We start from the raw sequence: 13,428 nt of genomic DNA, 5'->3' as shown, positions 1-13,428 counted from the left end.
CAGGCTTTCCTCCCCCAGCTGAACATCTGTTGTGTCATGGCAGCTCACTCATGTAAGTTGCCATGAGTTAGATTAGGGACCTGAACATCTGTCAGTGCCCTTGATGTCACTTTCAGTACTCACTATAACATTGTTCAGTCCATTGTATTTACCTCCCATTTAAATGTCATTTATTGTCTAAATCATTTCACATTTGTAATCTGCATGGTTTGAGAACCATCTTAGTTAAGTGTTTTGCTTTATGTTACATTTTGTCTTCTCCTGTCTTCACCCTGTTTCTGTCTTTCCTTGCATGCTCAGTACCAAAACTTTTTTTTCAAGAAACTGATGACAAAACTCACTTTCATTTTGACATGGATGAAGATCAAGTCACCAAAATGTTTCTCCAGTCATGTTAATTCAAGCCTTGACGTGTCTGCCACTCACATCCATAGAAAGCTACATATACAGAAAAGCTCTGCCCTACTAGAAAGTGGTGGGCCCTCTGTTCAAAAGATGTTGCTGCCTGTGATTAAAAAGTCCTTTGTGGATTATCCTTTCATGATGATCCAATCAAATACTCACACCAGGACTGTGGATATGAAAGCTGTTAAGAAATGGAAAAGCCTAAAAGTAGAAAGGATACCTGCCATTCCTGGCTTTCTAGTGTGCAATAAGCTATTACTGACTGACTGTGTAAGTTTATAGTAATTTTTAGCACTTCTTTAATCCATAGATTGTAAAGTGCTTTGTTGAGATGAATAAGCATTATTATCCCCATTTTAGTCACATACTAAGTGGCTTGACTAAAGGGACACAAAATCAATGGGTGGATCAGGAGGAAAATTCAGGTCTCAAAGCTCCTAGTAAAATGTGAGATCCATTTTCTTATGCTGTTTTACTATTGTCAGTACTACTGGCATAAAAAATGATCACAGTAATAGCACAGTGTTCTTAGCTACATCCTGATCAAAAGTAAAGTTCAGTTACTAATTTTGGTAAAATTGAAATGCGGAAAATTATTCCCTTTAAACTTTAAATAGAAAAATATTGAAGGGAATATTTTTGCCTTATACAGCCAGGCTACAGTAATAAATGCGGCATTTTTAATTTTCTTTTCTTAACATTTTATATTTTTTACTAGCAGACAGTGAAATTTGGATCACTGATGTCATCTTAGAAATTTGCCAATAAGGATAAGAAGGATAAAAATCAGGATAATAAATCTAATAAGTCAGAAATCTTTAATCCTGTTCATGACTAATATACAAAGACTAGAAATAGTCATAATAAAAACCAGTATAGTTGTAGGAATGCCAAATGTAAAGAGCAATTTGAACGTTCTTTGTATAATGATTGGGCATATGTATATTAAAATGTATATTTCGTATACATAGAAAACTACGTAGTAGCTTGGTGTATATCTTCTGTAAAAATGCTTTTCTACTTCGATGTTGGCAGTGTCTAGTGCGCCCCTGACAAGGCTTCCTTCTTTCCTTAATGCCTCTGTAGTTCTCTTTAAGTGTTCAACACATCTTCAACAAGCTATTCCTCAAGTAGCCCTATCTGTATGTATCCTTCCTTTGCTTTCAAATGAACAGTACCACGTTAAAGAAATTTCAACTGCTGCATTTTGGACACTCAAAAGGAAAGGGTTAGCAAAACAAAATCATCTGCTGCCTTAGAAGCATCCTCATTAGTACTTAATAAACTGCTGTACCCTTTTGTTTCAATGCTTGTTTAGTTCTTATGTGAATTCTTTTATTCCTGCAGCTTGAGGATCCTGCCATTAGGTGGCAGATGGCCCTTTACAAAGATTTACCAAACAGGACGGAAAATACCTCTGATCCGGAGAAGACAGTGGAAAGAGTTCTTGATATAGCTAATGTACTTTTTCATCTGGAACAGGTTAGACTTTTCTTTTTCATAGCAGAAAGTGTTTAGAATTGCAGGCAATATGTCACGGTATTAACCAAGGATTTTTGTTTGTTTTTAATAATGTTTTTTTCCCCCTGGGGTTAACCCTTCTTATGGTATGGCCCTTATCTTAGTAGACAGAAAACGTCATGATTCTCTTATTATTTGTTACAACATCAACAATTGCTTAACTGGAAAAGTAGTAAGAAGCCTGACGAAGGGTGTTTGTGCCTGAAAGCTTGCAAAGAAGAATTTTTCCAACTATTTGAGTTAATCTCAAAAAGGAATATTGGATTTACTCAAAAAACCTTGTCTGCCTATGTCCTTAGATCAACATGGCTACAATCTATACCTCTAAAAGCAGGTGTTTTGAAATTTTAAATCTGTTGTGGTGTCATTTAGCTAGCACCATGTAATCACTTAGCTGTCTGTACCATCTCTATTGCTGCTGGTTTGCCATAATTTTAAGAAGACTAGATTAAATAATAAAATATACAATTTAATAGCAAATATTTGGGCAATTTGAAAACAATGATGTTGCTGTTATTGTTGTTAGTATTGTTGCTATTATTATTATTATTAATACATCTGGCCATTCAAATGTCATACTGTAGTTGTAGCAATCTAATTACTGTAAATTGTTTTTAAAAATTACATTTAATGAAGGAACAAAAGTAAAGAATACTTACAAAATGAGCCCGAGAAAAAATGTCCACAATTAAAAGGTAGAAAGTGGCTTGTATTGTCCACATTTAAAAGGAAGAAAACCCTTGCTCATCTGGAAAGACTGACAACGCTAGCTATGTTCTGATAATCGGTTGTACAGCAAAGTATGAGTCAATAAGTAGGTTTTAAATTCACTCTGGCTGGTACAGAGATGCAAGCTGCAGTTCTAAGTGCTAGTTTGACCATCTGCCATCATTTCTGCCAGAGTCTTTCATTTCTCTCAGGGCATATACAGATGCTACACTTAGATTGACCCAACTAGGGTTCAGCTGACCTAAGTCCTGAACTGTGCACAGGTTCTGGGACGTTTCATCAAGCAAAAAAATGGCCATCTGATGTAATTTAGTTCATCCACTTGCAGACCTTACACTTAGAGTGAAAACAGACATTGTCCAACTTTAAACATTTTTAAAGAGACACAAATGCTGAGAAAATAGACGTTCTTACCCTTCATTGTGGCACATGACAGGAAAATCAGTGGCACGACAAAACATAGTAATAGACTCTGCCATTTTATTGCTGCTGACATCTATTGCCTTGTGGCACTTTTCCTGCTTAGCCAGCCCCAGGGTTCTTGAGCAGTGAGGAAAGCAGGGAAATCATATTGCTCCTTGTTCCTCACCATCAAGGGCCGGACAAGGGGCAACATGTGTTTTGGCCAGTAAAGCAGATCAGTTATGCTGTGACATACCATGGCACAGCTGATGTGGCGATGTCTATATCTAGTCTTAGATGGACCTAACAACAGTAAGGTGGATCTAAGTGCTGATCTGTACAGTTTCCAGGAGGTTAGATCAGGCAAAAAATGGCCCACCCAATCTAACTTTAGTTCACCTAGGAGATGAACTACCTAGACCGGGTTAACTTGTACCTGATCTTACCTGAACATGTGTACCAGCTCAGCCCTAGATAGATAAGCTCCCCAAACCCCTCCTGTGAACCCATTAACTACCCCCACCTTGACTTAAATCAGGCACGTTCCAGGCACAGCTCCCAGTAGGAGCAAATTTGTACATACACAGGACCTGATCTATGATCATGTGGCTTAAAGTGAGCCACATGATTGTAAATTGGGTCCAAGGAACCATCTGTACATGTTCAAATCATGGTCCCAGGGATGGAAAAGCCCAGCTGTTCATAGCACAGTGTCAGGGCTCTGTTTTCCCTTCCCTTCCCCGATTGACTTGGCTGTCATTAGCTGTTCCCCCTCTCCCCCCCAAATACCCACTGCAGTTGCACTTTTGCCACTTTTTTTATGGGTGTGTTTGAAAGTCAATAAAACCAGGGTAAATGCTGTCAGTTTGTTAGGAAAGGAGATTCAGATAATGAGGACTCTCATCATTGGCATTTTGTTGTACTTTCCGTGGATCCTTTATTCTTGTCTTAACTGAGTCATTTCACTGAGGTGAAGTGTTATACTCTGATAAATTAGTATGAACTGGTATTATGGATTTCCATTTCTCGGTCTGTTTCCCTAAGATATCTGTTGGATTTTTTCCAATCCAGAATTATAAAACTATTAAACCTTCCACCAGCAGAGGCTTGATGCCATTGGCTCAATACCTTTATTCCTCAGACAATCAGAGCCATGTCCAGATGAGTGTGAATGTTTGGTTCCCCAGGGACAAATAACAGCATTGCACTTTGCACTGCAGCTACTTGTCCTCAGGGAACACCCATGCCATGCACGTTTTGGCAAGTTACTACAGGGGCAGTAGGGGAGCCTGGAGTCAGCACTATGCTGGCCACAGCAGCCTTACCTGGGGTTCTGGGAGCCTCCTGGGGCTGCACCTGTGGCACTGCTGCTGTGTGGAGCCTGGCTGGCAACTACCCAGCTCCGCTTTTCAGCAGCGTGTGCAGCCCATGCATATGTTACTCCATTTGGTTTTTTTCCTGTGGGTTTTTCTGGCCTCTGGATCCCTGAACACCTCAGTATGTGGTATGTGGCACTGGAGATATGTTTGCAGCACCACATACTGCATGGCCACGCTTGTCTGGATGTGCCTCAGATGTTTGTTTGTTTCTTTGTTCCCCCCCACTACCACCCTGGGATAAATGTACATGGCTATCTTTTAAATGGTTGATTAATTCTGTGATATTTTAAGTAAATGTGGCTAATATTTCTAAATGTCATGGATTGCAATTGCTCATATTCTCACAATTGCAGTTTTGTAATCGTCTCTACCTGGATGTTAAATACTTTTCATTTGGGGCTTGTTTTATGGCTTTTGCCCTAGGTTTGTGTATTTTCTTTCTTTTCTCAGAACTGTCAGAAAAGCAGTCACCAGCTTGCAAAGATATTTGGAGTATGATTATAAGATTCTCTTAGTGGACAGGGTTGTGCACTGCTGGATGGTATTGGACCTAAGTTGACTGCTGGATATCTGTTAGTGAATGATACTTAGAAGAATCAGAAGGAAGTCACCTATTGTTCCATTCACAACTCCGGGGATGGCAGAAGTTAAGAGCCCCCATTCTGCAGAATCTTAACCTGGATGATCTGACAAGCGCACATATTAATATCATTTGTACCTTAGTATCCTTAGTAACCAAGGTGGCAAATTCATTGTGCTAGGTAAGGGGTGGGCAAAATATGGCCCGCGAGCTGGATGCGGCCTGCCAAGCACTCCCCTCCAGCCCGTGCAGCCCCTTCAAAACCCACATAATGGTGGCTGCCTCTCTAAAAGCCTTCAGCAGTACCAGCTGCTGGCTGCAGCACCTCAGGCTGTTTCCTTGGATTCTGCTTGCGAGGCAACCAATCCTGACCTCAGCCAGACCCAGCTAGACTTGCCACGCCCCTGGCTCAGGCCACGTTTGCAGCTTGAGGGGGGGGGGGCTGGGCCAGAACCTGTGGCGCTGGTGAGGGGACACAGTGTCTGGGCTGGGTTCTGCTTTGCTGCACAGGACTGGAAAGGTAAGTACAGGAAAACATCTGATGGACAAGCTTTCCCTGTGCTGTGCTGCTTGGGCCATGAAGGGTCAGGCTGGGCCTGCACTGGGGAAAGGAAACAGCTCTGGTGCAGTCAGCACCAGGAAGGAGAGGTGGCAGCAGAGCCACGTGCCACTTGGGACAGGATGAGCCCAGCCAGAGCAGCAGGGTCTCAGGTGCATTTCCCCCCCTACCTGCGCCGGCCAGTTTGAGGGGCACACGGCTCCACCGCTGCTTCTGGCTGTTGCAGACCCGGCCGTGCCCGCCCCATCCAGAGCAGCATCCAGCTGAAGCCAGCTTCCCACGTGCTGCTGGGGATGGGAGGAGCCTGGCTGGGTCAGCACCAGCCAGCAGAAGCAGCGGCAGAGCTGTATGCTGCTTGGGACTGACTTGTGCAGGCAGGGGGAAAGTGCAGCTGAGCCTCTGCTGCTCTGGCCGGGGTCGTCTCATCCCAAACAGTACATGGCTCTGCCACTGCTTCTACTAGCCGTTGCAAACCCAGCTGGGCTCCTCCCATCCCCAGCAGCACATGAGGAGCCAGCTTCATCTGTATGCCATCTTTCCTGGTCAGTGGAGACCTGGTCAGGCTCCTCCCATCCCCAGCAGTACATGAGGAGCTGACTTCATCTGTATGCCACCTTTTCCTGGCTGGTGTAGACTTGACCGGACTCCTCCCATCCCCAGCAGCATATTGGAAGCCAACCTCAGCTGCATGCCACTTTTCCTGGCTGGTGCAGATCTGGCTGGGTCCATCCTATCCAGAGAAGCATTCGGCTGAAGCCAGCTTCCCAGGTGCTGCTGGGGATGGGGTGAGCCCGACTGGGTCAGCACTGGCCAGCAGAAGCTGTGGCAGAGCCTTCTCCTTTTGGGACCAGCTGGCACAGGTAGGGGGAAAGTTCTGGGGGAGATCTGATTCCCCTGAAACCCCACTGCTGGGGCAGGATGTTAGAGGGGTCCACAACCCCTTGCCACCTGGTAAGTTGTGCAAGGGGAGGGACTTCCAGTGGCAAAGGTCAGGGGGTGGGATGTCCAGTCCCAAGATGGCAACCAGGGGTTGGGACAACTGAAGGGGCGGGGCTATCCATGTGGCCCTCAACAGCTTGCCAAAACTCAAGCAGCCCTCCACCTGAAATAATTGCCCGCCTCTGTGCTAGGTGCTACACAAAATGCAGGGCAAGAGATCAATTTTAGCTGAGTGGGGAGGACAAAGCATCAGAAAAAGGGCATTGAAGATGTGGGGGGTCAGAGATAAAAGGGCTAAGGAAATAAAAAAGAGTAGAGAAAGAAGTGGGCATAAAGTGCAGGCAGAGTGAAACTGTAAAGAAGAGATGTTGAGGGAAGGAGATGGAATTAATAGGCCACCAGTCAGGAGAGTTAAAAACTAAAAAAGGTTGCCGTATCAGCTGAACAGCTCTGCTGCTGCTGCTGGCTGAGTTTCTAGTAAGTCCCTCTATGGAAGTAAGAGGTGCCCTCCAAAGGGGAACCTGAGGGTAGGAGCCCCTAGAAATGCCCCTTTTGGTACCTGGGTGGAGCATTGGAGCCTGGTAAGAGCTAGATAATTCTCCTGCATCCTTACAGGGATGACAGCAGTGGCTGAACAGCAGGGAAAGCAGGTGCCCCAGTTTGTAAGCTTCTGCTCTCTCCATATTGGAGAACGCCCTGGTCTTTAATGAATTGAGGGCTATTTGATTGTTCAATGAAATTAATTGGATAGACTGAACTTTTTAATGATTAATGAGCTGTGGACATTTTGATCTCTGTTGTTTATTTATCAGAATTAATTGGCCATGCTAATTTTCTTAATGATTAATGAATTCTGGACAGTTTGATTTCAATGATTATTGCTCTTTGATTTCCTATTGGAATTAATTGAACAGATTTTCTTAATGGCCAATGAATTATGAACATTTTTTTATTTCATTGCTTATCATTTACTTATAATTGACTGATTAGACAGAAAATTAGACAGGCTGAATGGTCACCTGATTTGGTGACATTCTCTCTAAAATCTTATGAACAACATCTAGTGAACCAACATTGTGGTTGCACCTTTCTGTGGGAAGGTTAGTATGTGGAAAAGGTGTGAGGGGAGGTGGAGCCCCACACAGTGCTCTTGTGTGCAACCAGTGAGAACTACTGATAATCAGGAACCCTCCCAACAATATCCAAGAACAAGACATGGCAGACAAAAGGAGGGCCTGAGCAGGACATGCTGAAGGTCAAGCTGTCTAAAGCTAACAGCCAGCATTTTGGGGGCCTGAGCTCTCGGTCATTGTGGCATAGGTCATACCTGTGGCACTGTGAAAGAACATAGGTTCTTTCTTTCCCAAGTTCCCATGGATGGTGGGATGAGGCAGGGAATTAATCTTCTTTGTCCCCCAGAAGTTGAGTCATCCCTGCAGTTTTGGATCTGGGTCCTAGGGTAATCTTGGTAAATCTGGCTGAAACACTTTTCCATGTGGATGAAACTGTACCCACTGTAGCTCCCTGCCTCTGCCCTTCCTTGCTGAATTTCTGGGAGTAGCCTTTTAATAGTGTATTCCCTAAACTCATGCAAATAGGGAGGGCTGTCTAGGCCCTGAAGGAGAGGTAAGTTCTTGTATCTGTTGCATCTAAAGAGCCATATCAGTCATTGCTATTTTCTAGAAGACCTGATATTAGGAGGTATGTAAAAGTACATTCACTTAAAAAGCATGGCAAAGTGGGTAGCTATCCCCTGCTCTATTCCTGTCCAGGAAATTTACAGATAACCATATAGACTTCAGTAAATTCAGTACATTTGCAAGGACTGGTCACTTGGAAAGCACTGTTCCTTGAATCCTTGTTGCAGAAAGACATGAACGTGGATCTAACCCTGAGAATGCATTTTTGGTATGTTTGTCAAGTTAGTCTTTGTGTTTATGGCTATTATGGATTATTTTCTTCTTTAAAAAAATACCCTCTCTCTTTTACTGTTTTTTCTGGTAGTAATTCACTAATATGCCATTCATTTAAAATATGCTGATTTCTGTTTTTCAGTTTATATTAATAAATATCTTTTATTTTATTTAGCAGCACCTAATATAGATGCACATGGCATTTTTTTAGTCTCCAGCAATGAGGTGATATTAAAATAAATTTATCTTTTGAATAGAAGACACACTTATTCTCAGAAGGTATTGTCCTTATTCTAATAGATCTAATTTACTTACATATTTCACCTCCTATTTTCCCTGCAGATTTAGGGATATGTATTGATCCCTTTTTAGTGTTACCTTTCCTTACAAAAAGAAAAAAATGACACTGATTTTTAAAGACATTGGGAGCCATTAAATTATTTACACTGCCTTCTGATGCAGCTCTGTAGGGCTTAAGCCCTTACTGAGCAGAAACGTGAGGTCTCACGCCATAGTATTCACTTAGAGTACTTTTTCCAGGTTTGAGCCCCATGTTGCAAGAAAGATGTGGACAAATAATAGGGAGTCCAGCAGAGAGCAATAAAATTGCTTAGAGACCTGGGAAAAATGACTCATGAGGAAAGGGTGACAGAATGTTATTTCGTCTGGAGAAGAGAGAGTAGGGGAAGGGCAGATTTGATAGCAGTCTTTAAATGCTTGAAGGGTGGTTATAAAGAGCATGGAGATGGACTTTTCGTGGTTGTAGGGGGCAGAACTAGGGGCAGTAGCCTCAAACTGTGCAGAGGAAGCTACACTTTCTGATTATGAGGGTTATCAAGCATTGGGCAAAGCTATGTAGAAAAGTTATGGATTTTCCATTCCTTGAAATTTTCAAGAGCAGATGCTTGACTGGGATAGCTTAATCAGGGCTGATTTTGCCTTGAGCAGGGGGCTGGATTCAGCATTTGCATCCCCTCCTTTGATTTTTGTTGCAGCAAAACTTTGAAACTTGGCAGTGACAACAGCACTTATTTTCAGGCAGCACTGAGGAAATGAGTTGACTTCTTGGCTCATAATCAACTTGATTCCTGCTAATCTTTCCATAGGTGTTAAGGATTCTCTCTCTTTTTTAATGGCCTTGGTGTTCCATTATTCAAACTGTCCTTTCTTCTGCAGTTTTGCTGTTTGTTAGCCATTTCTGGTAATTCTCTCTTCTTTTTTACAGCCCTACAGACTGCTGTTAGCTGTAGCTAAAAACCTTAATTTGGGTGTGGTAATATTAACTCAGGTGTACAAATCACTGACAGTCAAGTATTGGAGGCACTGTCAGGACACTCAAGAAGGCAGGTTTTATGTTATGAATCTGAATGAGAGTTGTGCATTTCACTATGACAACTACAGGCCTAATAAAACAGTATATTTTGATTATTTTTGCCTATTTTGTTGGTTTTTTTAAATTTAATATATAATTTAGCAAACTAATGCACATTCCAATACAATTATATTTGTCTTTGCTTTGATTGTAAACTAAATATTATAGTGGTAGACCCCTAGCACATTAGTAAAGCTTCCAGTTTCTGTTGAACTGGAGAAAAATGTGGTGTTATGTCTGATGATGTGCCACACCATCTATACTCCTTTTTTAAAAATTCTACATCTGCCCATTGTTAGACTAAATGACCCCATGTGCTCCCTCTCAGCTCTACTTTCCTATTATCCTTTATGTCCAATTTCTGACCATGAGTATCTCACTAGAGGCCATGGAACTGCTTGTCATATGCTTAACATTAAGCATGTATTTAAGGACCTTCCTAGCAAGGCCACCAATTTTTTGAACATTTGGGTACATTACCGTAGGAACAGTAGGGTAGTAGTAAAGCCCAAATCCATATCCTTTTGGAGGGGTGTGGTTTGAAATCATTCTTCAGGTCTCTGTCTTGTCCTTCACACGCACATCTACCATTGAGCAACAAATTCATTTCACTTTAAAAAAAAACAAACTAGAAGGGTATCTCAGGTCTCACATTTCCTAATTTATTTTCCTCTAATTTCATATCGTTTCATTATTTTGCCTTGCTGGGGCGCTTCTTTATGTGCCTCAGGGTTTGTCTACAAGAGTGGTTTTTCTGCTGAAAAACAAATTACACCTACATAGAAAGAACTGCATTCACGTGACTCAGTGCCTTAGTACAACATAACTCATAAATTACTGTGGTGTTTCTACTGGTGCTGGAATCATCAGTAATTTCACACCACAATGTTACATGGTAGTAATGTTTGCGAGATTGTTTTTGTGCTCGCAACCATTTTGGCAGTTCCTTTCCCACTCAGCTTCACAGTCTGTCCCAGCCAGCCAGTATATTTATTGGTGTGCTCTTTGTTAATCTGGATCGCAAATACTGGATGTCAGTTCCCTAGTTACATGTTGGCACTCACTCAGGTTCTATCCATTTCGCTTGCATGACCCAGGATTCAGCAGACTTAGCGCCAGACCTATTTATTATCTCTGTGCTACGCCACCTCTTTGTGCTTCCTTGCATGTGATCATGGATTTTGGAAGAGGTGAAGTAGCAGGGATCTCTGAAGTGCAAACCTAGAAATAAAGATGGTTTTGGGGGAATTTTCTGAGGTGATGACCAAGCAGGGTCCCAAAGGGAATGCCATGCAGAGCTGCATTAAAACAAAGGATCTGAGATGGCTTACAGGAAGGCTAAGTACAAAAAGAACTCTGGTTGTACCCAAGCCATCTGTCAATATTATAATGAGCTGGTGAGGATTTTTGGCACAGGGTACCAGGATTGACCTCCACCTCATCTTGGAAGCAGCTGATATGCAAAAGAACACCAAAGACTGCATGATGAAGATGAATCTGACAGCTTCTCAGTACACAGGAACCTGACTGAGACCATGTGAGAAGAGCCTGGATGCCTAGCTCCAGAGTCCACATTTGTCCACAGTGCCAGACTGTCTGCTGCCCCTGAGTGCACTCAGGCTGCCAGCAGCACTACAAAGGATACAGGTAACTTATCATTCTGTTTGCTACTGTTTGGTCACATGGATCATGGATGTACCTTCCAATGTTAGGGCTACCTGCAGAAGATGAGCAATAAACAGATGGGCACATGAAGTATTATCCTATCCCCCTATGTAACCTTTAAAAATGCTTTTGGGACATCAGCCCCCTCATATCTGCCCCTCTAATATAAAAGGCAGTGCAATAGAACAGCAGTCCATCATTCTGTGCATGGTGAGCAATAACTGCTTCTTGGTTTACTTTTTTTTTGTTTTAGCAGAGTCTGCTGCACATGAGGCTTCCAGCTCCTTAGAACATCGGTACTAACCACAGACGAACATCTAGAAAACTAGCAAGCAAAAAAAAAATGCTTGCTGACCTATTGCAAGACTGTGAGAAATGAGAGCTTCAGGAACAGGTTTCTGACTGAGAAGCAAAAGGACAGGGAGGTCTTTTCGTGACTGAGGAACTCTTGGAAAAGTAGTTTTTTGTGACTGGGGAACTGGTAGAAAAAGGCTTATGGTGATGAGGTATAGCCTTGCTGTCACCTGGGAGACTACAGAAATGGACAGATGGATGCAGAACTGCACTGATTTTCATCAGCCTCAAGATTGCATAGCCCTGGCTCTCCAGATTTTGAATAAGCCCCTCCTATTGGGACCACTATTTTTGCTTCAAGAACCCCAAGTCACAGCTCCTGTGTATCCAGCAATGAAAAACAGCAGCTTAGAAGAGCCATATTTTTTTTGATCCTTCCATTCCAAGCATGGAGTTAGATGCTTTTTCGTTCCAGACCTTGAAATTCTGGAGAGGTCATCAGTTGGAAAGCCTAGTCTCGGTAACTGTAAACTGTTTTGTAGTGAGCCAGGAACCCCAAACTGAACTGAACTGAAATGTCCTTTGTCCCTTAATTCCAACCATATTGTTTGCTCTGAATGTAAGCATTTATACTATTAAGAAAAATAAAGATCGGTTTTAAGAAGAATAAAAATTGGCTTTGTTCAGTTTGGGAGTTTTATTTTCACCCAAAAGCCAACAACAGTGAAAGCCATCCTCCACTGTGTATATCTACAAAGTACGTGTAGAAAATCTAGCATAGAGAACAGTAATGTCTCCCACTTCCTCCAAAGGTTGGAAGGTTGCACTGAAATTGCTCATACTGTGAAAGCACAACTACCACGTGTTTATAAATTTGAAGATAAATAAAATATGTAAATTAAAGCCTGCACTACAAAAAATAGCTGCATAGGGCAAGGCCCTTTGTTACTTTTGACATTTCTGTGGAATGAAATCACATTTCTTATTCTATTTAAAATTAATGAACGTGCACAACACATGTTTAACACTGACATATCACCCATAGTAAATTGACACCCACCAAAAAAGCAAACATATAGAGCAGGCAAAACCAACTCCACATAGCCAAATAAGTTATGGCTGTGTACTAATCCTGCATGTATTGCCACTCATGACAGGGACCTCAAGGTATTAGAAATGCTCTCAGGTAAATTTGTCTTCCTCACTGAAACTGATAGTCTCATTTCTTGAATCATAATGAATAATTTTAATCATGTGACTTTTGAGTTCACTATTTTTATAGTGTTCTGTCTCGTATAGCCCACAAGGGGCACATCCAGATGAGCCCACATGTGCCTCTTGCAGCATCTCCAACCCTTTGAGATGTTGCAAGAAGCACATGTAGAAACAGAAAAAGGTTCCCCCCGCTGCAAGTTTGCAGCACAGGGGAAAAATTAGACCTCTGAATATCCAGGGGTCTAAAAAAATAACGGAGTTAAAAAAAGCGGGGCAGGGCATGGTCCCGTTCTGTGTCCTGAGGGAACCAGGGGCTGGGTCCTCCACAGAAACACTCTGGCTGCCAGTGCTGGTAAGGGGTTGGGGGGGCTGGAAGAGTGGTGAGGGGATTATGGGGGGGATCCCTGCTGGCCCCACCTACTCCCTCAGCCCTCACAGTCCAGACCTGCCTGACC

The 13,428-nt window shown here is 42.5% G+C and overlaps 1 protein-coding gene across 1 annotated transcript in view; it reads left to right on the top strand.

Moving 5' to 3' along the window:
- RYR2 (ryanodine receptor 2) overlaps nt 1-13,428 on the top strand; it is an 810,210-nt gene that overhangs the window by 673,673 nt on the left and 123,109 nt on the right. Inside the window, exon 74 of the mRNA XM_019549810.1 lies at nt 1,753-1,887. Within this exon, the coding sequence (XP_019405355.1) occupies nt 1,753-1,887 (135 nt within the window). The remainder of the gene's footprint in view (nt 1-1,752; nt 1,888-13,428) is intronic.

This window comes from Crocodylus porosus, unplaced genomic scaffold, assembly GCF_001723895.1.
Source record: "Crocodylus porosus isolate Cpor-Errol unplaced genomic scaffold, CroPor_comp1, whole genome shotgun sequence".
Classification (NCBI taxonomy): Eukaryota; Metazoa; Chordata; order Crocodylia; family Crocodylidae; genus Crocodylus; species Crocodylus porosus.
This window is presented reverse-complemented; position numbering and strand designations above follow the sequence as displayed.